A 22,793-nucleotide genomic window follows, 5' to 3' on the forward strand; every position below is an offset into this window, starting at 1 on the left:
TGCAATTTGAGTGATGGCCTAAACCATTAATTGGTAAGTCACTAGGCATCTACCACAAATTCCATTAATAAAATTTAGGAAAACCAATGTGTGCAAAGTTAAATTGAAAAGCATGGAACTTTTATTCATAGTTTTACCACACCAACCCCTTTCTGTGATAAGCTAAAGAGAAACAGCGGGAGTTACCATGCTCCTACCAAGGTTTGTTTCATTATCACCTCACTCATTCTGCAACACCATTATTTCTTTATTCTATACATTAGTTTAGTATTTGCTTCTGTTTGGAAATTGCACATTGCAAACCACTCAGAACTGCCAAATTCACCACATAATTTCTTCTTAATTTAGCAATGATAAGCAAAGATCAGGGTTATAAAGAAAACAGAATAGCAGCTAATATAGCTAATACATTTCAGATTTCAAGATTAATTTTTTTCAGCTGTGTGTTTCTTATCTAAACATTTTTCTGTCCATTTAGGAAATTGCCTTTTTTTTTTTTTTCCAAGCGGAGATAAAAACTGTCTGCATAGTGGCAGCTGATTATTTTGATTTTTGCCTTGTTATAAATATCTGTTTTCCATACACAAAATTACATGTTGCTATCATCAAAAAATAGAAGCTTTCTTTTGCCATGATCAAAAAAATGTATCCAAAATTTTATTTCACAGAATATCTCAAGTTGGAAGGGACTCATAGGGATCACTGAGTCCAGCTCCCTGCTCCTTGCAGGACTAAATAAAACTAAACCATATGACTAAGAGCATTGTCCAGACACTCCTTGAACTCTGACAGGCTTGGTGTCATGACTACTTCCCTGGGGAGCCTATTCCAATGATCAACCACCCTCTCAGTGAAGAGCCTTTTCCTAACGTCCCATCTGAACTTCCTCTGATGCAGTTTCATTCCATTTCCTCATGCCCTATCACTGGTCACCAGAGAGAGGAGATCAGCACCCCCTTCTGCTGCCTGCCTTGAGGAAGTTGTAGACTGTGATGCGGTCACCCCTCTTTGCCTCCTCTTCTCCAAGCTGAACAAGCCAAGTGACATCAGCCGCTCCTCTTAAGTCTTGCCCTTGAGGTCTTTCAGCACCCTGGTCACCCTCCTCTGGACATACTCTAATAGTCTGATGTCATACTTACATTGAGGAACCCAAAATTGCACACAGTACTCGAGGTGGGGCCTCACCAGTGCAGTGTAGAGTGGGACAATCATCACCCTTAACTGGTTATCTATGCTGTGCTTGATGCACCCCAAGACACAGTTGGCCCTTTTTGCTGCCAGGGTGCACTGTGGACTCATGTTCAACTTGCGATCAACCCAAACCCCCAGATCTCTTTCCACAGAGCTTCTCTCCAGCCTCTTGTTCCCCAGTTTGTACACATAACCAGGACTACCCCATCTCAAGTGCAGAATCCAGCACTTGGTCTTGTTAAATTTCATACTGTTGGTGACCGCCCAGCTTTCTGGTCTATCCAGATCTCTCTGTAAGGCCTCTCTACCCTTGAGAGAGTTCACAGCTTCTCCTAGTTTGGTACTGTCAGCAAACTTACTTAATGTATGTTCAACACCTGCATCCAGATAATTTATAAAAACACTGAAGAACACAGGACCTAGAATTGAGCCCTGGGGAACCCCACTGATATAATCCCATTTACAATAATTCTTTAAGCCTAACCTGTCAGCCAATTGCTCACCCAACACATTAAGGACTTGTTTAGCTGTGTGCTGGACATTTTGCTCAGAAGGATACTGTGAGAGACAGTATCAAAAGCTCTGCTAAAATCCAAAACCACCACATCTACTGGCTTCCCTTGGTGAACTGACCTTGTCATAAAAGGAAATTAAGTTGTTTAAGCAGGACCCTCCCCTCATGGACTTGTGCTGGCTATGCCCAGTGACTGCATCATCTCAAGTGTGTTTCAAAAATTCCTAGAATAACCTTCTCCATAATTCTACCAGGCACTAAAGTGAGACTAAAAGGCATGTAATTATCAGGGCCTTCCTTTGTACCCTTCTTGAAAACTGGGACAACACATGCCAGGCTCCAGTCAACTGGGACCTCTGCACGCTCCCAAGACCATTGAAAAATAATGGAGAGAAGTCCCGTGATAAAATCAGCCTGCTCTTGCAGCACCCTGAATTGAATCCCATCAGGCCTCACAGACTTACACACATCCAACTGGTGTGGCAAGTCTCCAACAAGTTCAGAGTCAGCTGAGAGTTTATCACCCCTGCAGTCACAGTCTCCCAACACAGGGCTCCAGGGCCCATCATCAGTGTTAAAGATAGAGGCAAAGAAGGCATTAAACATCTCTGCTTTGTCTATGTCCCTATTTGTGAGGTAACTGACCTCATCAAGTAGTGGACTGATGTTATCTCTGATCCTCCTTTTGCTTTAACATATTTAATAAAGCTCTTTTTTGTTGTCCTTCACAGTGCTAGCCAGCTTGAATAATCAAGCTTTGGCAGCACTGATTTTCTCCCTACAGTGGCATACAGTATCTCTGTAGTCCTTCCGTGTCACCTGTCCTTGCTTTCAATATCCATACACTTTCCTCTTCTGCCTATATTCTAAAAGATCCCTGCTCGGTCAAGCGAACTTTCTGCCCCACTTGCTTGACTTCTGACACTTGGGAATTGCCTGCTCCTGTGCTCTTAAGAGATTAAGAGGCTCTTAAAAAGTGACCAGCATTCATGGACCCCAAGATCCTCAAAAGCAGATTCCCAGGGGACTAACTAGCTCCCTCAGCAGCCCAAAGTCTGCTCTCCCCATATCCAGGGTCAAAGTATTGCTGGCAGTTATTCTCCTATGGCTAACAATCTGAACCTCAACTACTTTGTGGTCACCATGACCAAGACAGCCACCAATCACCACTTTGCCCACGAGTCCCTCTGCTTACAAAAAACAAATCTAGGAGGGCACCTTTCCTAGTCAGCTCCCTTCGTACCTGTACCAAGAAGTTACCTTCAATAATTTCCTGGACCTGTTTGTGTCTGCTGTATGATATTCCCAGTTGATGTCTGGTAAAATGCCAAGACAAAGGCAGGTGATCTAGAGATAGCCCTTAATTCCTTGAGAATAATTCATTGGTCTTGTCATCTGGCTGGGTTTTGTTTCCATTCTGTTAACTGTCATATCATATCTGGATTAACTATCAATTAGAAATTAACTATCAATTCAGAAAATAGAAGTATAAAATCTCCATGTTCTTTAAATAGGAAGGGAATGAAACCATCATTTTGCTACTCTTTCTGCAGTTTTTTTAGTGCTCCCTTGGTTCTTACATGCTGCTCCTTAATGTGCATTTCATATCCATCCCTTATTACTGTCCAAAAAAACCATAAAAGGACTATGAGATCATCATCCAAATCAATATACTTCCAAGAAATGTTTTAATTTTCCTACAGTAATATGTAATATCGTCAAGCATGTGGTTTAGATTCACTAATTCCAGTCAATTCTGGTTGTTGCTAACTATTGTTTTTTCCAACCACCTTTTGTTTGTGCTCATTAAAATGTTCTTCCCTCACTGGATTGCAAATTTCCAAGTAGTGAATTTAAGATTACAGACAATAGACTTGCTCTCCCTGCTTACTTCTTTCTAGTCATTTAGAAGTAGTCTGTAGACACCTACACAACTACAAACCACAAAGATAGACTGCTTCAGTTCAACTGGAGATTTAGAGATAATTTTACAGATGCAAAGAAAAAAAGTGTTTCAGAAGACAACAATCCTTATTTCAAATACACATATGCTCCTACCTCCCAGAACTGATGTTTAGCATAGTAGTCTCCCTGTGCAATCCATTCTTCTGGAGTTGAAGTTTTAGCAAACATGCTGTCATCTAAGTCTAGAAGGTCAGGGGTAATTGTTTTATGTTAAATCAGATAAATCACAGAAACCACTTATCATGTACAAAAACTAAGCATTAGCATTTCACAATGTTCCAAACTCTTCATGATTTGTGCTCATACTAGTAATAATAACTATTAAGTTAAATACATTTTATCCCTCTCAATCAGCACTTGAAAATCAACATGTTGGGTTTGGTTTTGGAAGACCTTTACAAATCATGCTTGTTTTTTGGACAAAACTTTGAGTAAATCCACTGTCTTTACAGAAACAAAATTCTTTCATTTGATAAATCTCTTTTAGCTGTGACAGTTTTCCATGAACAGCCTTTACTATGGTGAAGGTGTGACCGATGCATTCCTCCTGTTTGAATTAACTGAACTTTGGTCCAGGCAGGTGTTCACCAAGTAGGCCTAACCAAAGTTAATCCTATTGTGTGAGACTATCAATGAGAACACAGTACCAAACCCAAAAAACTATATTGGCTGGAGACTGGGCTGATAAATGGCTGAAACTGTATAAACACAGCAAAAAATCTGATTACAAATCAATCACTTTATGCTATAAATATCTGCAGCCATCAGGGTCTGTTGAGCTCTCCCTGCATAGCAGCTGGCTGAGTGCTGGCGATCTCCCCTTGAGTAGGGACACCTCTCAAGGTTACCCCTCAAGGCTGAGAGATCCCTTACCTGACACAAGACATCAATGGGTTGGGAAGTGACATTTTTGCATGCATGTAACATTTAAGACATGTATAGTAAGCTTAAGCAATAATCTTAGTATTTCATACTAACTTTAAGTGCAGTAAATAGTACTGACCACCAATCCATCTGTACTTAATAAATAAATATTTAATACTTAAATCTACTGGTTGGAACTCAATAAACTAACTACTAGATCAGTTCTGAGTGATCTCTGACTCTTTTCCTGCAACAGCAGGAAAACTTATACTAACGAATCAGCAATGAAGTTATGAATTAACATATACAACTGATCTTTAGAGCCAAAAGAAATAAGACCCACTGAAATCAGTGGAAATTTGCAAAGGCATACTGTTACAGGGAAGGAATTTAACCTTCTTTATTACACAACCTAAAAGCAAGAAAGCATGAGTAGGCTGTCCTGTTTGACAGTCTTTTAAGAAAGTTTTAGGATACCTTTACCTTTCTTTTCATCTGCTTTGACAACCTGAACAAATTCTCTTTTGATGAAATACTTAAAAGCTGGAGCCCGTTTATCACTGTCTTCATCAAAGATCCAAAGATTGACTCTGGCTCTTGTAACGGCAGTATACAGTTGCTTTAGTTCTCCATTCAGCATCTGAAGCAGAACCAAAAAGAAAAGAAAAAGCAACACACCAAAATAAAATAAATGAAGTGCCAGATGAGCTACACTGTTAGGAAGAAGCATACTTTGCAGTTAGAAGAAAACAACAAATATATACAGCATGAATAACAACTCTTTAAGGAAGCAAGTCTAAATATTAAGTATGTGGTTTTTTTCAATTACACGAGCCATTGTTTAGTGAATTTGCATGCAACCACTGCTACAGCAAATCTAGCAGCTGCAGGTGTGACAGTCCATTTTCCTTCTCATCATTTGCACATATAATTATTCATTTTTACCATACAATCCAAAAATATCTGACTCACTGGATTATAAGAAGTTTCCTTCATTTTAACATAGTGACACTGATCTGAAACCAAAATACAGTAGTAATAAACACTGACAAGCTGATTTGCTATTTGCTTAACCACAGCTGTTCTGTAAATATGCTTAAAAGTCCGTAGGACGTAGTTTTTGTTCTTATCAAATTACATTTGCAAAAAAACTCTTATCTTTCAAAGTCAAGATTATATTATACAAATGTGAATGACTACCCAAAAGATAAAGCAACCTCAATAGACATGGAACTACAGGATGAAAGGATTTATTGAAGAAATTTCCCTACTTATAAGATATAAGAATTTAGTTTATCCTTTCTATTCCCAATGTTACAAAAAACTCACCTTATACATTTCTACATTAAAAGGGGTTTTTCTCTGCATACCAGTAGCATCCTCTAAAGGCATTTCGATTAGCAGTCTGCTTCCTACTTGCACATCCAAATCAGGAGTATAAGAAGAAATTATCTTCCATTCTTTGCTAGCCTAAAATGTCAAAAGAATGAGTTTTACTTGTACACAGCAATCACTACTACCCACATATGCAAAAGATAAGGTCATATGCTGTGATTGACCCATGCACCCCCACAACTGAAGAAGGTTCAGAGGAGATAGATGAGTGTGAAAAATTATCTCAGGGAAGAATGTAAAGAATAGCCACCAATTTTCATCAAGAAAGCTGAACTTCATCTTAACCACAAGTGGGACTGGAGGGTAACCACTGTTTGAGACTCATGTCTCTCCCAGGCAGTCATCAAGCCAAATAAACAACTTTCCCTAAAATAACTAGTAGAGAGTAATGTCCACCTGAGCTGCCCAGACCAACATGGGGGAAAGCGAATACATGGCTTAGCCCAACAGTGTGTAAAAACTGAGCAAACAAAAAACCCAAACCTGGAAGAACGCAACTGGCTTGAGCTGGCTTCAAACTACATATTGCTTCCTGGGGACTGGGGATGCACAGCCTCATGATGGTGGAACATATAGGGACCACTAATAGGAAACACATTTGTATTGTGATTCCGCTGTATATTGCCATTGTTACATTATGGTTGTCTTGTGATTTCAGAATACTGCTGTATCACTCTTCTAAACCAAAATCGTATGCAATGCCTAATATATCAAATAAGTAAATTTGATATTAAACATTAAAACCTCTTTTGGTGGACTACAAATTTTCAGATGGATGGCCCATCTATGGGGAAAAGGAGGAAATCAGGTTACCCTCACCATGGACAAGGCTCAAGGTTTTTGCCCAATACTGCAACAGGCAGACTCACTGTGGGGGTGTGCTGACTGTTGGGTGAGGCAGCTCCCCGCCAGCTTGGAGCAAGGTGAAAGGTAAATAAATGGTGGTGGGATAACACTCGCGAGTTGCAGTCTGTCATGCTAAAATCTGCTATCTAAGACATGCTGGATAGTCTTGACCTGTAGGTCAGGATGGGCAACTACCAAGTCTCCTTGACACTGCAAGACTGACAAGCTCAGCGAGTTGCAGATCAGCTGATCCACAACTCACCAACTTTCTTGTCACTGTAGCACCAAGGAGACTTGGAGCAAGGAGGATCCAGACAAACAGAGGGAAGCGGCTGCTGTCCTTTGGCTGGTGCCTCGACCAGGCAGTTCTCCAAACAGGGACCATATCATTCACCTTGTCAGGAAAAGGCAGTGGATGAACAACAGGGAAATTTGGGACATCATCTTTGGCATGCGAGTCATCACCAGTGCTTGTGTAAACCACGATGTGGTGGAGCCCATGGACAAAACAAAAGGGTTGAAGCCACAGAAATGGACCCACCAGTATTCCATAGAGGCATACAGTCTCATTCTCATGGTGCCCAGGCAAGAGCTGGCCATTCATGCAATGAATGTGTTAAACTCACTGTGCAACACCAGTAATTACTAGTGCTGGTCTGAGCCAGGGAGTGGGATGGCATCTGCCAACACACCCCCTCAGAAGAAGGCTCAGAGATGAGTAAAGTAACATTCATCGGGAATATCTAAAAAAGCCTGGTCAGAGAATATTGGACTCTGACATAGGGACATGTGAGAAATGTCTACAAATGTGCACAGACATGCTTAAATATATGTTAAGTGTGGCAATAGATTGGTGGTGTGCACTCTCACGTAACAAATGCCAGCTTCTGATCATTGCCATTCTGCAGGTTCCTGAACCCTCACAAAACTAGTAACTCAGAAAAGCGTAAGCATATTTGAAGTTATGTTAATTTTTTCTCCTTTTTGTTATTTAATGAAAGCTGATTGTGGAGTGCCAAGTTTCTGGCAGAAAATAAGGCTGAAACAGCTTTTTAAAAAATCTATATAGTTGAGAGCTTTAAGCCACCTGATGCAGGTTAACTGTCTTCCTATGGGGGAAAAATACAGAGAACCATTCTTGCAAATTGTATTTTGAAGTTAAGATTCCAATAAATCTTCAATCAAAACATTCCTAAGCCCGTCACAGATTACAAACTGACAATCAGCTAATAGTATTAGTTTGGTCAACAGCTTGCTGGGTTTTGGGGTTTGAGTTTTTTTCCCCTTTTTGATTCTTCATCCAAATCTGCTTCTTGAAACAAGACTCATTTCAAATCTCCTTTTCAATCCCAATAAAAAGAAAACCCAACACGGTACAAACAGCACACAGCCACATTTGCTGTGTTTACAACAGTTCACAGACTCAGCTTTTCAAAACTAGAAAACCTCAGGGTAAGCTGCTTTTTTGCCTGCTTGTTTAAGTGCTCAAGTCAACTCAATTACTCATGACTTGCAGGAAAACGGAAGAATTGTTTGAAAACTGTTCTCCAGACTTGACATACATTAGTCTAAGGTAAAATGCTTTACACAACTCCCTTAAACTGATTCTGCTAAATTCAGATAAATGGTTTATTGTTTTTTCTGACTACAGAATCACCAAAACCAAATCAACTTTTGAGAAATCTACCACGACAGCCAGTATTGTACTGTCCTTGAATCTCAGTAAGCCAGATACAAGGCTTTTTACCTCAAGCTCCTTCCTTCCTTCTGCTCTCACCATACAATGTCCACTAAGCTCTATGAAGAGCCACCAGTAAGCTGCCCTCAGTTTTCCTGTGGTTTTCATCTGCTGAAAACCACATCTGAGACACTGTTTTGAGGGCGGGAGGCAGAGGACATCTGCAACAGAGATGTTCACACTGAATGTTTAATTGCAGAGTAACTCAGTCGTGGGCATTCTCGAGTCTCTGCAGGCATGTTCAATGAGGATGCTGCCTACTGCCTGTCTGGGGGTGGCGGGGGGCTCAGTAATGCTCCAGCAAGAACAGCGAGGTTGCCGTGGTTGACAGCTCTTTACAAGAAGCCTCAAGGACTGCACCCCTGCCAGGTCTGGGGTTATAGGAAACCCTGGAAAGACAGGGTCTGAGCTCCCCAGAGAACGACAAAGGGGGAAAAGGGAGTACATAAGAGATACAAAACAGAACACCTCCAGGAAAGAAAGTTTTCTTTATCCAAGGCCATTCTACGGGCAATGGTTTCTGCTATAGACTGTGAGACTATCGCAAGCTTTCTGACAACTCCTGAGCTAGACCAGAATTTTTCTGGAGCTAAGCTGTGGATAGGTACAGAGTATGCTCATTCCCTCCCCACCCCAACACATATACACACTATTTGACTCCAAACATAATTGTTTTACAATTTTGTGGTGATGCAAAACAGTGGGTCTAAGGTGCTTTTTTGGGACTCAGAACTCCAGTATAAGGTAAAGACTATGAGAGTGTGACACCGTCCCATCACCAACTGCTCTGACCTGAGCAGGGAGCAGCCAGGAGGGACACACTGTCAGCTAGTGGAGTAGTCTTGGTCTGCAGCAGATGTGTGTGTGTGTGCGTGCATGTACATGCATTGTTGTGTGAACCCAAGGCTCTCTCTTAAATTGCAACAGCCAATCTGAAGGAAAATGCAGCACTAAAGGAAGATGGTCTCAATTCATAAACCTGTGAGCCCTGTTTTCTACTGTGATGAAACCCCCCATCTTCAGAGGAATCCCTTCCCAGCTGGAAAGCTAATTAGACTACATGTAAAATCAAGACTTAAGAAAAAAATGCAGAAAATGGATAAGAATTAAATACCTCTGAATCTGTGAAAAAGTTGTAAAGAAGCACATCATCAAATTCCAAGCCCTTTGCTTCATAAACTGTCAATACAAGTGCTAAACTAAGTTCCTCAGGTATCTTCTCCTTTGCAGTTTCATTTGCCACTAATACCACCTGTCATAAAATACATTAATAAAAAGAACATATTAGGAAGAAAAAAAAAAGGTAACAGCTGAATAGAGAAAGCATACAAACATGTCACAATAATGCAAGAGCCTTCTCAAAACCAGATGTTTAACACACACATTCCAGCACACCCCACAAAAAAGATCAAGAAGCTGCCACTAGAAGACTGACAAATGTGTGGTATGTGCAGACAGTTGTAGATCTGACATAAGAAAATTTGGAGTTCAAAAGGAATGGGACAGGCAGCACCTGATGCTAAAAAGAACAGAAAGAGCCAGACATGTATTAAGAAACAGAAACCAACACAATAAAGGTTTCTAAATTTAAAAAGCATAATTTATCAGTGCGACACAAAGACTTAAAAAAGAAAGTTGTGGGCAGTCTGTATAAAATGGCGATTTAGCAACAGAGCTGGAAGAATCTGCAAAAAACTTTATACCTAAGAAAAACGAACCTGATGTGCTCCAAATTCAATGGGCTGTGTTTTCCTTTTGTTGCCCCTCAGCAGAATTGCTAGATCACTAACACTGCAGGACTCCAAGACTGTAGGTTTTGGTCCATCAAAGAGACCGCAGTCCTTAGGAAGCCGATCAAAAGATTCTGGGAAATAATGCTGAAGCAAATCAACCACTCCAGATGCTAAATGCAGAATACCTGCAATAAGCAAAATAGATTTTAAACTTCAGCCTGACTGTCTCATACTCTCTCTCAAACACACTTTTAAAAGGTTTTGCTAGAATTTTGAAATCAGGAAATACGATGACAAAAACATGAGTCAGAGACCAGAGAAGCTTTAAGGTCCACTTAATGTTTTTGCCATTTTGAGTGAGCCTCATTTTTGAGCCTGTAAAAATCAGAAAGCATGCTACAACGACTTAGCAACATCCTCACCAAATGAAGGTCATAAATGAAAAACAAGTAAGAGAAGAAGAAGTAGCACACCGATGCTGCAAATTCTAGAGATTTGGGGATGGGACAACAGAAATGGGTATGATTATTTGTTAAGTTTTCAATCAAAGAAATACATTCAAAACATGCAGTAAGCAAACCCAACAATTTAAAAAATGTTCATTCTTGGTTTTCCAGTTGAGATGTCAAAATAACACAATTTGCATGTTACAAAAAGCTGACCATCTGATCTCTTAAAAAAACAGGCCACTTACAGATGCTTTGAATTGGCCAGTAGAAAACTGCAATCATTAGTGACATCTGAAGAGCACAGGCTCAGATCATAAATAAATTTGTTACTGTACCTGAATGGGACCTGTAGTTCTGGTACAACTGATATATCCTTTTTGGTTTTCTAACACGCTGCTTCTTGTTCATGGAGTTCTTGCTTGCATAATGAAACAGTGACCTCAGATCACTAAAACGAAAAGCAACTCCTTTCATTATGCTCTGGGCAGTGTCACCAGTTAGAAACATGGCATTAGGGTCATTGACGCACTTCATTAACAGTGCTAGCTCAGCTTGGGTGAAATCCTGTATCTCATCACCATAAAACTCATGGATGGACCACGGCAGCTCCCTGAGCTTTGAGAGTCTTTGAGATAAATTATACAGCAAATCTTCTTCATCAAAGTAACCTCTCTGTGATCGTATCTGCTGATAAAGACAAAAGAGGTGATAGATTTCACTCCTGTCTTCTGTGAAGTTTGGTGATCTCTTTCGGCCTAGCTTTTTGTACTGCTCCTCAGTAAGTTTACCCCCAAAGCAACTCAGTGCCTCAAAAGAGCCTTTCAGAAATGATTTTATTTCTTTCCAAACCAGTGCTGGATTGTACAAGCTTTTACCTTTTACCATTTTTGGCCACATTTCATTTGCAAATATGTCATAAGTCACAAAAGTCCGAGGATCACTTTCTCTAGAGTACACATCTGCAGCTCCTTCATCATCATCATGTTCTGCTTCAACGTTACCTTCTTCCTCCTCATCTTGCCAATTTGGTATAACCAAGTCTTCCTGAGGACTCCAACCAACAATGATTCTTTTAAGGCTTCCATCCTCATTTCTTGGAAAAAATGGGTCAGGCATGGATGCATCCAGTAACAGCAACAGCTGCTTGGAGGTGACGAACAGTGGAAAATTTTCATCTTTAATGTCTTGTAATTTGTGCACATTTGGCTCCAGAGGCTTGAAATGACCAGTTACCTTGGAAGACTTGCTAAGTTCAATGAAATTCTTCTGAACTTCTTGGCACAAAACAGGATTTTTTGTCACAAAGATCTGATGCAGGTGCTCCAGTCTGTTGGATGCTTCTTCACTGCACATTTGGTGCTCTTCGTGGTCATCACATGAATTCATTTCTGCACCAGCTGTGCCTGCAGGAACATTTTCGTCCTCGCTGTCCTGGTCTTGCTCATCGCTCACCTGCTCCTCACTGGAATCATCACTGTCCTGTTTTAGTTCATTCTCTTCCTTCTCTAATCTTGCTTTTTCAACCTCACCGCACTGTCTTTGCTGCCATGTTTGCCTCTCTAGCAGAGGACTATTTGCCAAGATGGATTTTTCCCAGTATGAATAGAATTTCTTCCAAAGCCTATACAAGCAGCAAGTCGTCTTCCCTGTCCCACTTCGCCCAATTAAAATGATTGGTTCCATGGGCTTTGGATTGAGATCAATTACTGCGTACTCCAACTCCCCAACTCGGAAAGGGTATTCAACAGAAGAATGTACATCGTTTATAATGTTAAGTGCCATGTTAGTACTGAAGCTGTGAAATTTTATTATATTGTATTCTAATTCTGCTGCACTAGCTGGAGGGAAATACTCTGGTACGGTATGTTCTTTTGTTTTTTCTGCCTCTGGGTCTTCAACATAACAACGTGGAACACGCTTCTGTGTTGTCACATTGTGGTTCTGATGTCCTTCATTTATGCCTTTGAGCTTTTTCCTCAAGATGCAGGATAAACCACGATTGTAGGAAATACATATATTATCTAAGACACGGTTCAGCTTGCAGTGGTCGAGAACAATGGCCCAAATTCTGATTATTTCTGTGTAAACTCTACCTGATTTTTCTGAAAAACTTTTTGTCTGTTCTGTCTCCATGATCTTTTCTGCACTCTCGCTGCAACGAGGAGAAAAGTCAATTGCAAGTTCCCATAGCATCCTTGCACCTTTGCCCAACTTAGCTTCATACAGCTGGATATCAGCTTTCAAGTGTTTCAGTGGCTTCTGAAGGCCCCTAGTCCATTCCCCATTGCCAAGCTGCTTAATTGTCATTATAGTTTTAGTTTTCAGATAATGAGGCACAGCTTTGCTGCCCAACGTCTTCAGCATTTCAGGAGTGCACTCTATTTCCCAGGTCATGTTATCAAACTCCTGCACATACGCTTCAATATCCAGAATCTTCTCCTCTTCCTCTGGTTCTTCCTTCTCTTCATTAGGCAGGGCCATACTAAATTCCCCTGCTCCCTTCTTTTTCTCCCAATCATCTCCTTTTCCTGCAGGATAAAATATGCTTCCACAAGGTTGTGAGGACTTACTTCTTTCCTCTTTCAAATTAGTCTGGGCTGAAGATGGCTTTTGTACCAGAGGATGATCCTTTCTCAGAGGGTCACCCAATTTCAATTGCTGAATTAAAGCTGTGATTGCCTGCACTAGGCTTTCCTGGAGCGTTAAGGGGCTATTTATTCTTTCTGTTTCCTGCTTTGCCAACTGATCTTTTTTTGTCTTTACAGAACATGAGGTTTTTAAATCATTATGCACTGTGTTGCCAGATGGTGCCTTTAATGAGGACCCAGATGAAGAACGCCCTGTGCTCTTTGGCTGTGAAATTTCAGAGGCTGGAAGGGGCTTAGATGTTTTAACCGACTGCCCTGCTGTATCCTGTCGATACTTCTTCTTCTCCACTACAGCATTATTCCAGGCAAGTAGCAGTGGGTCATTTTTTTTAATTCTATGCCTCACATCTCTTCCCAATTTGTTTTTTATATTAAAGTTAATATCAAATTTTGCCAATGATTCCATTATTCTCTTAGACTGCTTTGAAAATCCTTTCTGAAAAACAACATGCATCACTGTATTTCCATTCTCATCTTGTGTGTTTGGATTAAGATATGGAAAGTCAGAAGGCCTTGAAGCAAAGAGGTCAAGCAGATAGTTCAGGATGTTTAAGCCAGTGCCATCTGAAAACAAGAAAACAAATAAAAAAAAAAATCACTTGCTTTACAAGGCTGCTTTGTAGGCCAACAATTTTTAATACTTTTTTTTTCTGTAGCTATTAAATGAAAATAATTTGTTTTTCAAAAGAAAAAAATTAAATCTACATTTCATGTTTATAAAACATGCTTATTTGAAATGGTTCAAAACTAAGCTTTCCTAATATTCAGGGAAAACAATACAATGGCAGCAAAGCTTTAGAAATCCCTAGTGTTGCAATTGTTCCTGTAGCATCAGACAATTTAATCCCTTTTCAACATCTGGGTGCAGATTTGTTTGTCTTCCAACATCAGTCCTGGCTGGTACCCAAAGCAGGCTGGTGATTGGTCATCTGGACAAGCAACAACTCTGGATACTGCTCTGGGGTCATTTGGTTCACTTCAGTATGCCACCCAGAAGTAATTTGCTGCAGTTTACTAAAATAACCTGTGGCAAATCCCAATTATTTCCCGATATCTGAGGTCCCTAGAGCAACTTCCTACAAGATAAGATTAGTCCGATACCTCCCTGGGGAGAAAAAAAGAAAGATACTCTACAGCTTTCTGGATTTAATACAGATAATATATGTGAAACATTTCTTTCCTAACTCTAAAATAGTGACACACCAAAATCATCGTAAAGAAATTCCACCTCAAAAACTTTACACAGTGAAAAATACTTAAGAGACAGTATTGTCATTGGACTTCTTAATCTTTTGATTTAAAATTTACAACCGCCAGTATCTATGCTTTTAATCTCTCTAAAGCTATTAAATTAAATGCTTGTGCCTTAAAAATTAATAAATTCATTACTTTTAGTTAGTTTAATCCTCCAACTCAAAAATGCTTTTTTTCTTCACTTAACATCAAACCTGTCTTTAGGGCTTAATTTGATAGCTTATCTTTATTTCTTACATTTTTATGTAAACCCTACAGCCCTCTCACTCCTCCTCCGAACAAAACTTTGCTTGATTTATGACTGAACAAAAACTAGGAAACAGATTTCAGATGTCACTGTAGGATTTCCTTCAAAGTCTGCTGCCATTGCTCTGACTTTACCTTTGTTTCTCCCTAGATCCTTCCCATTAACTTCATTCTCAGCTAGTAAACACTTTACAGCATTTCAAAGAGGAGCCTTCCTTTCTAAATCAGCTGGATTGAACAAGAATACATTCACAAAACAGTAGCTGACAGAGACATTACAGTTGCTTGATTCCCCCTGGTCACCTGAGCTGCATTAACTCTCTTCATAGTCCCAGACACTGCAACCAGATATCAGAACACATCAGCTTAACAAAGACGGTGTGTATCCTTTGGCCTGCAAACTCTGGGGGCTGAGGTACAGTCAGATACCCCGATCTGCTACCACATCAGTAAACAGCAGCAGAAGGAGCAGTGGGCTGGACAGGTAAGAATTGGTGATGTTTTCAACAGCTGTTGTTTGAGTGCACATCTGCTAGTGCTCTTTGTGTCCCTCAGGCCTGGACACACAAAAGCCTTACCTCTGCTATTTAAATAGATCGAAACCGCAGCATGCAAAGGAGTATCTCCTTGTGCAATGGAGACGTTTTGAGGATCTGCACCTTTGGTCAGCAGCAAATATACCAGTTCAAAATAATTCTTTCTGAGGCATATTTGCAGTGGTGTTTCAGAGTTGGTTCCAATCCCATCTGGCAGAGCTGGTGTGAAGGACATGAAAATAGCAGGGATTAAACCTGATACACCAGATCTATAAACTACAGAAAGTTCTAAACAGGTGAAGGTACATGCTGATTCCTGAGCAGGTGACATTTTTTTTGGTCAGTTTTTTACATGTATCTGTTAAAGATTTTTTGACTAAGAAAATCTTCAGAATCTTCTCTTATCTCCCATTAAACTGAGCAACCAGTCCTCCTGTTGTGATAGGAAGACAGAAAGGCCAGAACATATCTTCTTCAAGTAAGTCAGTCACCGACCAAAACAAGCCTCCTTGCACCTCTGGCACTCACAAGGCTGCACCAGGACTGCGTGCCCATAATTTATAGCTAACATCAAGCTATAAGATGAAATGAAAAATGCCAGGGTAATCCTAGGAATAAACCCCATGCAAAACAAGAAAAAATTATGATGTCTACACTAGCTAAAAAAAGAAAGACATCTGGTCATGCCTTTGAAATCACTGAAGTAGTCAATTACTTGTAACATAACAACAGACTGAACCCAAAGACTGTGGCTTACAGTTTCTATCAGGATAATACTGTGGCTGAAATCAAGCGAAATTAAAAACCAAAGAGACTACAAGCAAAGGAGCAACAATTATCTTTGGCCTTTTACCAATCCTGACAGCCAAATTTCATTTGAAAAACATCTTTCGTCCCCTGTAGCCTTACGAGCTTTCCCATGGTCGCACACAGCAGATGCAGCCAATGGACTGCCCTCCAACAAGCTGCTGCACTTATACAGAGCTACAAAAACCATGTCTTGGTATTTCTGAAGCTACGTTGTTCCAAACATGCCAAATAAAATACCGGATCTTTTATAATACATTAATATTGCAGTTTTTCACCTCCTCGTTCAACCAAGCATCTTATGAGGTGCACTTGCTTATCCGCTCTATCACACCGCTGGATAACGTTGCCAATGTCAACATCTGAAAGACTGCAGTTTTTGAAGAGTCCTCCACCTGATGGCTCTTCCCCACTGGCTTTCCCTGTTAGCAGCAGCAAAACTTTATGCCACATTTGCTTCTCCAGCAACTGTTTTATGAAGCTGTTAGCACAGGCATGGGAGATGTTACAAACCACCCCTGCAGGGATTTCTGCAAGACAGTCAAGACAACATAACTCACTCAAAGTCACATAATAAAATCCATCTCACTATAATTTCAGAATAATGAACTCATTAAATTAAAAGTACAGAACAGCAAAATGCAACACTTGCATCCTTCCGTCCTTATGCTGACAGCCGAATAAGTTTGAACATTTTTTCATCATACTGAATTTTTGTGCATATTCTGGTGGTTCTAAGTGCAAAACACAACAGTAAAATTAAGTAAAAACACATTGTTCCAGTAATATCAGTTGCAGAAACAAGGGAAAGAAAGGGTAAACGAGCGAAAACTGTATGTTAGCATCAAAGACATTTTTCACAGCAATTAAGTTTTGTGAAGGGGAGAAATGGAAACTCACTGTACCATGCACAGAAGACAGCAGTTTCAGAAACTGCTTAACTGCATCTTCCTTCAATACATTTTTAAGATGTGCTCCATTTTCAAACCTGTAGAACTGGACGAACTGTTCAAGAACATCCAGGAAAGAATCTGTATCAGCTATGGCTCTGCTTTCACTCCCTCCTGCAAAATATTACAGAAATTGAAAATCCAGCTCCTTACTGGCATGTCTTCAGGGCAGGACTGTAATACGTTACATCTCAGGGCTCTAAGAATCATGTCGTGGCAGGTTAAAATCAGATGGCTGAAACTCTTACTGCCAAAGCCAGCACTGTGATGGATTTCATATTCCAAAGTATATTTGATACACTCATTAAAAACAGTCTTTAGCATAATACACTAGATTGAAAATGGTATAGTTCACAAGTTGATCTGCATGAGTCAGGACACTGCTGCTTCACAGTGATATCATTGTTCAGAGTTTTTAGAGTAGATGACTAAAACCAGTAATGCTTTCAGCATACAGTTTTAATCAGATGTCCTGAGCTTGTCTGATTCCTCAGCGCTAAGACATACAGCCATAAAATTAATTTTTCCACTTAAAAGAAAAAAACAAAATACCCCCCCACACACACCATATCAAAATGACATACAAGTTTAAGAGACACTTAAGTAATGGCAATGGCAGATCTTAAATTCCGTCCCAATAAATGCCCTTAAATAAAAACTGAAAGACTTGGCCTGACAATCCTAAAAGCCTTGAGGAATTCTAGTACATCAAAGACCAAACAATACAGTAGCTTTACCCTTTAGGACAAAGAGACAAACAGGTTGGTCATTTTTTCACCAATGAGGACTAACCTCAAACTGTTACCTGTAAAGCAGTGGCTTATTCGCCAGCCTCTCATTTTGCACTAAACCTAGAAGACTCTTGTGGGCTATGCATTGCCAATAAAAAAAAAAAAAAAAAAAAAAAGACTACAGAAGACATGCTTAGCTACCTCCAACGCCAGCCAAAGAGTTTACCACCACAGGGGTATTGGTGTTAACCTCGTAACTGAGAACCACTGGACTAAGACCTTCTCCAGAACAGAGGTTTCTATAGTAAAGAAGGAGAAACTGTGGGAATCTGTTTGCCCAGAGCCATAAGATGCAAGTACAATGAAATCCAGTGCTTTCCAGTAAACTCACATGCAATACACACATGAAAACAGAGATGTAGCCTAAAAACTTTGCTTTTTTGCCTATTTGATCTGTTATGCAGTCTTTTGCTTCATCTGTGCTTTGAGACTTGCACAAGACGATCAAGTCCTGGTTTGAAAAGGTTATGCTTTACGCTAACGGAGTAATATTGCTAACACAGGTGTTACGTTAAAGTTCTGGTTGGTTAGTGCCAGGGAAAACAAGCAGATCAGGCACCAAGCCATTTCAGGAAGACTGTACTGAAGAAATGCTTTCAAGATGATCACTGTCCATGCTTGGGACTTATTTTTAAACAGCAGTCTAAACCATGGCTTGAAAAGATCAGCTGCAGAATCTACCTCCTCAGTTTCTGAACCTCAAAGTCCTGCAGGAACATCTTGCCTCACCAGTCAATCTGTCAGTTCTCATGCAGACACTCACAAGAACTTCTCTGAATGGTCTCCTACAACTGGATCCTCCACTGGAAGTGTCTGTGGCCCACTACAGTCTCTTTCAGAACTAGGATGTGAGTAGCAACCAAGCTGTAGCACCATGCTGCCAAGAAGGTGCATCCTGCAGAGACCCTCCAGTCCTGAGGGTAGACAGCTCCCCATTTCCTGCCCCAGTTAGCATCTCTCTGACCATGCTGCAGTACCAGCAGCCCAGGTGTGCTCCATTGGTTAGGGCAGACAAGAAACTCTGTCAGGGTTAGCCAGTCTTGATACTATCACACTGGGGTGTTATTGTACAAATTTTATGTTTTCTCATTCTCATTTATTGGCGTGGAAGTGGAAATTCCCGTTACTTGGGCAATCACACTTGATACATTAGTTTACAGAATGGAAAACTATACAGAAAACAGACAAATCAGAACCCTTTTCAGAACTGACAGGCCATTATAAAAAGGCAGACCAGAAACCAGTTTATCACCCCAGTTCATGAAATTTCATACCAGCACTGGGACAATTATGTCTTTCTGTACGACAACAGATCCTCTGCAAACTGCCTAGAAGTATCATTAATAATTTTGAAAATGCGCTTTGAAGTTTCCCCATACTTCAAGTGCGTAACTAAATTTTAGCACCCCTGTTTTGGTTATGGGAGGCTCTCATAGTTTTAGTTCAACAGTCTGCTCCGCTTCTTTTGTCCCTTAACATGTGCAGAAGGCAAAAACTTTTCCAAGTAATACAGTTTTAGCTGCATATCACTGACATAGATCAAAGACGACTAAAACTTTGTGAACAAAGAGCTCTTTCTAAAACATTATTCTTTTTTCAAAAATATTAGCAACTTTTCACTCACATTTTCAACATTTCAGAACTTCTCTTTTTTTCAATATTTTTTGTTATTAAAGGCATTTTAAATATGCCAACAATTTTATAATAAAACGTTTAATTTTCAAAAAAATAAAGTGAAGGTAAGAGGTTAAAATTGAAAAAGCATCAAAAAGAAGCAGCTCCTATGGCAGGGGGAGCCTCACGTTAAGGATTAGAAAAAAACCGCAGCAGCTTATAGTAACTTAGAGCAATTTGTAGTTACTTACTGCATGACATACTAAGAACATCAACTGTACAGCAGACACCTTCAGGCATGGACAAACATTCATTATTGACTGATAGGAGATCAGGGTAACAACTCATAGGCAAAGTACCATAAAAACCACCTGCTATTACCAATTACAAATGAAACAATTTTGTATCTAAAGGATGTAATTTTTAAAACAGTAAAAACACACAGTCTATACAGTACCTGTCCGTTTCTGAGAGGAAGCATGTTTCTCAATGTGATTGCTGACTGCTTTTACAGCATCAAAGTTTTTGTTCTTTTTCAAGATATCTATGACATATCTTGACCGTGCATCTGGAACAGTGGGATCGACCCCAGAATTCAGGAGCATGATCACATCTTCTGTTTGGCCTAAAACATTACATGAATAAACATTAGAGGAAGAATAATTCTCATAGTTCAGGGGTTTTGTTCTGTTTCCCTTTGTACATTTAATTCCCTGGAACAATTTCTAGCATAATTTTAATTTAAAAAGAAAAAAAAAAATCTAAATGTTTCCAGTGTCATAAGAATGAGGTATTGTTAGGTATTTTTCTCCAAAAGAAACCCCTTCAAAAAAATTAAAACTCTATCTTCATTACTATTAATTGGGAAATGGGAGCACAGAAACACAAAGTGACTGGGTGCCTCATAAGCATCTCATCCACATACACAGAGGCAGTATGTGGAATTCACCTCCTCCCTTATGCCCCAACCCTGTTCTCCAGGCTCTAGGCAAACTGCTCTGTACATAAAGAAAAAAACAAAACAAGGGATTTTGCTACTGTTTGGAAGGTGACTCAATAAACCAGAATATTTCACATATTCAGGCATGAATATACACAGCTAGGCACTGAGTTTCTTTCCTATGCAACATATAACACATGATTTTCTTGGTAATAAGCCCTATAACAAAGATGTCTAGTTTGACTAATGGTAGGTGCCATCGCTTCCAACAGGATCTACTATTCTCTACAGCATTTCACAACAAGTATTACAGATTACACATAAACACAGTAAATATAATGGTGATTTAAAGCCTCAATACAGTATCTAATGACACGCCCACTTCTTAGTAGGTCACACTGCACTACCAGGGGAACCTTTATAGCCCTGCAAGCAGCTGCCTGTACTCCTCTTGCCTCTAAGAGGCACATTTGCTATAAGCCATGTCCTCAGAACAGCTGGGAGAATGCAGGAGCACCAAACCACTGAGTCGCACAGGAGAAGACTGAGCGATGGTGAGCAAATAAGTGTTAGACCACCACATGTCCCCTAGGCACACCACCACAGCACACAGCCTCTGTTACTGCACATGCCAAAGGCAAAATCTAGATGAGGAAAAATAATGCAGGCTAACACAAACGTCTTGCTTTGTCTAAGCCTTATCATTCAAGCTACTTTAGGGATTATTTTTTGTTAACAAATAGGTGCAAGGGTTTATTCTTATATGTATATTTATATATATTTATAAATATACTCTCTATATAATATATATACAATCACAGGATGGTTTGGGTTGGAAGAGGCCTTAAAGACCATCTTGTTCCAACCCCCCTGCCATGGGCAGGGACACCTTCCACTAGCCCAGGTTGCTTAAAGCCCCGTCCAACCTGGCCTTCAACCCTGCTAGGGAGGGGGCAGCCACAGCTTCTCTGGGCAACCTGTGCCAGTGAATATATAGTATATGTTTAGATATTTATACACACACTATATAAAGACATGAACTTTAATAAATAAATATATATACACTCTATAGAAAACATATATAGTTTATAAATCTAAAGAAATAAACTTTAATAAATAAAGAAATAAACAGCCTCTTCTGGAAATGCAGGAGTCTTTTAGCAACAGATGGAACTGCTGCAACATTTGTGTTACACTCTTCTGGAAAATTAAATTCTTCAGATAATAGGTTGTGCACTTTTTCATTCATATTAAAGACAACCAAGAGAACGTCAAGGCATTTAATGACCTAAAGTCTGGTGTTACCTTGGCGTTGATGCTTATTTCCTGTTGCCACCTAGTGGGCAGAGTAAAATATACAAGAAAAAAAGCCAGGTCAAGTTAACATAAAAGAAATCCCATAGAAAATGTGAAGGAAAGAATCTCATTTTCCTTCTCTGACAAGGTATACTGCTACTTAGGTTTTAAATATTCACCTATTTAAAAGGACAGGATAGGTCTCCCGGTGGTCTAGTATGATTTTAAGGGCACATCAAACTTTAAAAGGTAACTTCTGATTCTAAAAACTGAAGTATACTTGTGGGAATACCATTAACAAGTCAAACCAAAGAGTAAAGAAAATGCTCATGAATCAGGTATACAAATATTAAAGGGCATTGTTTAAATGTTTAAATATTAGTTATCATTACAAAGTCTACATTCAGACAAAAGGACTTTCTCATTTTCATTTTCTTACTTAGCATGAAACATTAAACACCAGGGTCTAAAGTTTTCTTCCACTGTTCATTTTTCCATATGAAAACAAACACCATACACACACACACACACAAAAAAAAATTATTTACTGCGTTTCTGGGAATATTCACTGGAAGATGCCACAACATGCAAGAGGGTGCATCCATCTCTGTCTTGCTGGTTGATCCTATCCTTCAAGTCTGGCCTCTGAGTCAGTAACCACCTGAAAAGATGGTTCTTTCCTGGAATGATAAAAAAACCCCACTTGTTATAAATGGTAAACAGAGATACAAAAGAAAGAGATCCTGGTTTTTTCCCCCCATGGAGTGGGGCAAGATGCATCTGTACGAAACCTTTTCTCAAAGATGGAGAGTAAGAGAAGGATGAAATATGTGAAAGAAAATCATGGTAAGAGCCGGCTGCATTGTGGGAGACATGATGCCACATTCTCACTGACTTGCATCCAGTGCAAATCTGAGGTTGACTCATGACTCTTTAGCACATACAGAAATTGTTGCTCCACACTGAGGTGGCAGGAAGAAATACTGTATTTTCATGAAAGCTGATATATTCAGGTT

General features: G+C 39.8%; 1 protein-coding gene across 2 annotated transcripts in view; it reads right to left on the reverse strand.

Moving 5' to 3' along the window:
* Window positions 1–22,793, reverse strand: part of TRANK1 (tetratricopeptide repeat and ankyrin repeat containing 1) — a 63,007-nt gene that overhangs the window by 12,497 nt on the left and 27,717 nt on the right. The window contains exons 9-19 of one of the 2 annotated variants that reach the window (XM_074900786.1): window positions 22,329–22,457; window positions 19,999–20,166; window positions 17,092–17,250; window positions 16,465–16,716; window positions 15,422–15,598; window positions 11,031–13,907; window positions 10,232–10,431; window positions 9,628–9,765; window positions 5,864–6,004; window positions 5,018–5,174; window positions 3,764–3,852 (exon numbers count right to left, since the gene is read on the reverse strand). In XM_074900786.1, the coding sequence (XP_074756887.1) occupies window positions 3,764–3,852; window positions 5,018–5,174; window positions 5,864–6,004; window positions 9,628–9,765; window positions 10,232–10,431; window positions 11,031–13,907; window positions 15,422–15,598; window positions 16,465–16,716; window positions 17,092–17,250; window positions 19,999–20,166; window positions 22,329–22,457 (4,487 nt within the window). Of the gene's footprint in view, window positions 1–3,763; window positions 3,853–5,017; window positions 5,175–5,863; window positions 6,005–9,627; window positions 9,766–10,231; window positions 10,432–11,030; window positions 13,908–15,421; window positions 15,599–16,464; window positions 16,717–17,091; window positions 17,251–19,998; window positions 20,167–22,325; window positions 22,458–22,793 lie in introns of both variants that reach the window. The other variant, XM_074900785.1, reaches the window with a different exon arrangement.

Source organism: Athene noctua, chromosome 2, assembly GCF_965140245.1.
Source record: "Athene noctua chromosome 2, bAthNoc1.hap1.1, whole genome shotgun sequence".
Classification (NCBI taxonomy): Eukaryota; Metazoa; Chordata; class Aves; order Strigiformes; family Strigidae; genus Athene; species Athene noctua.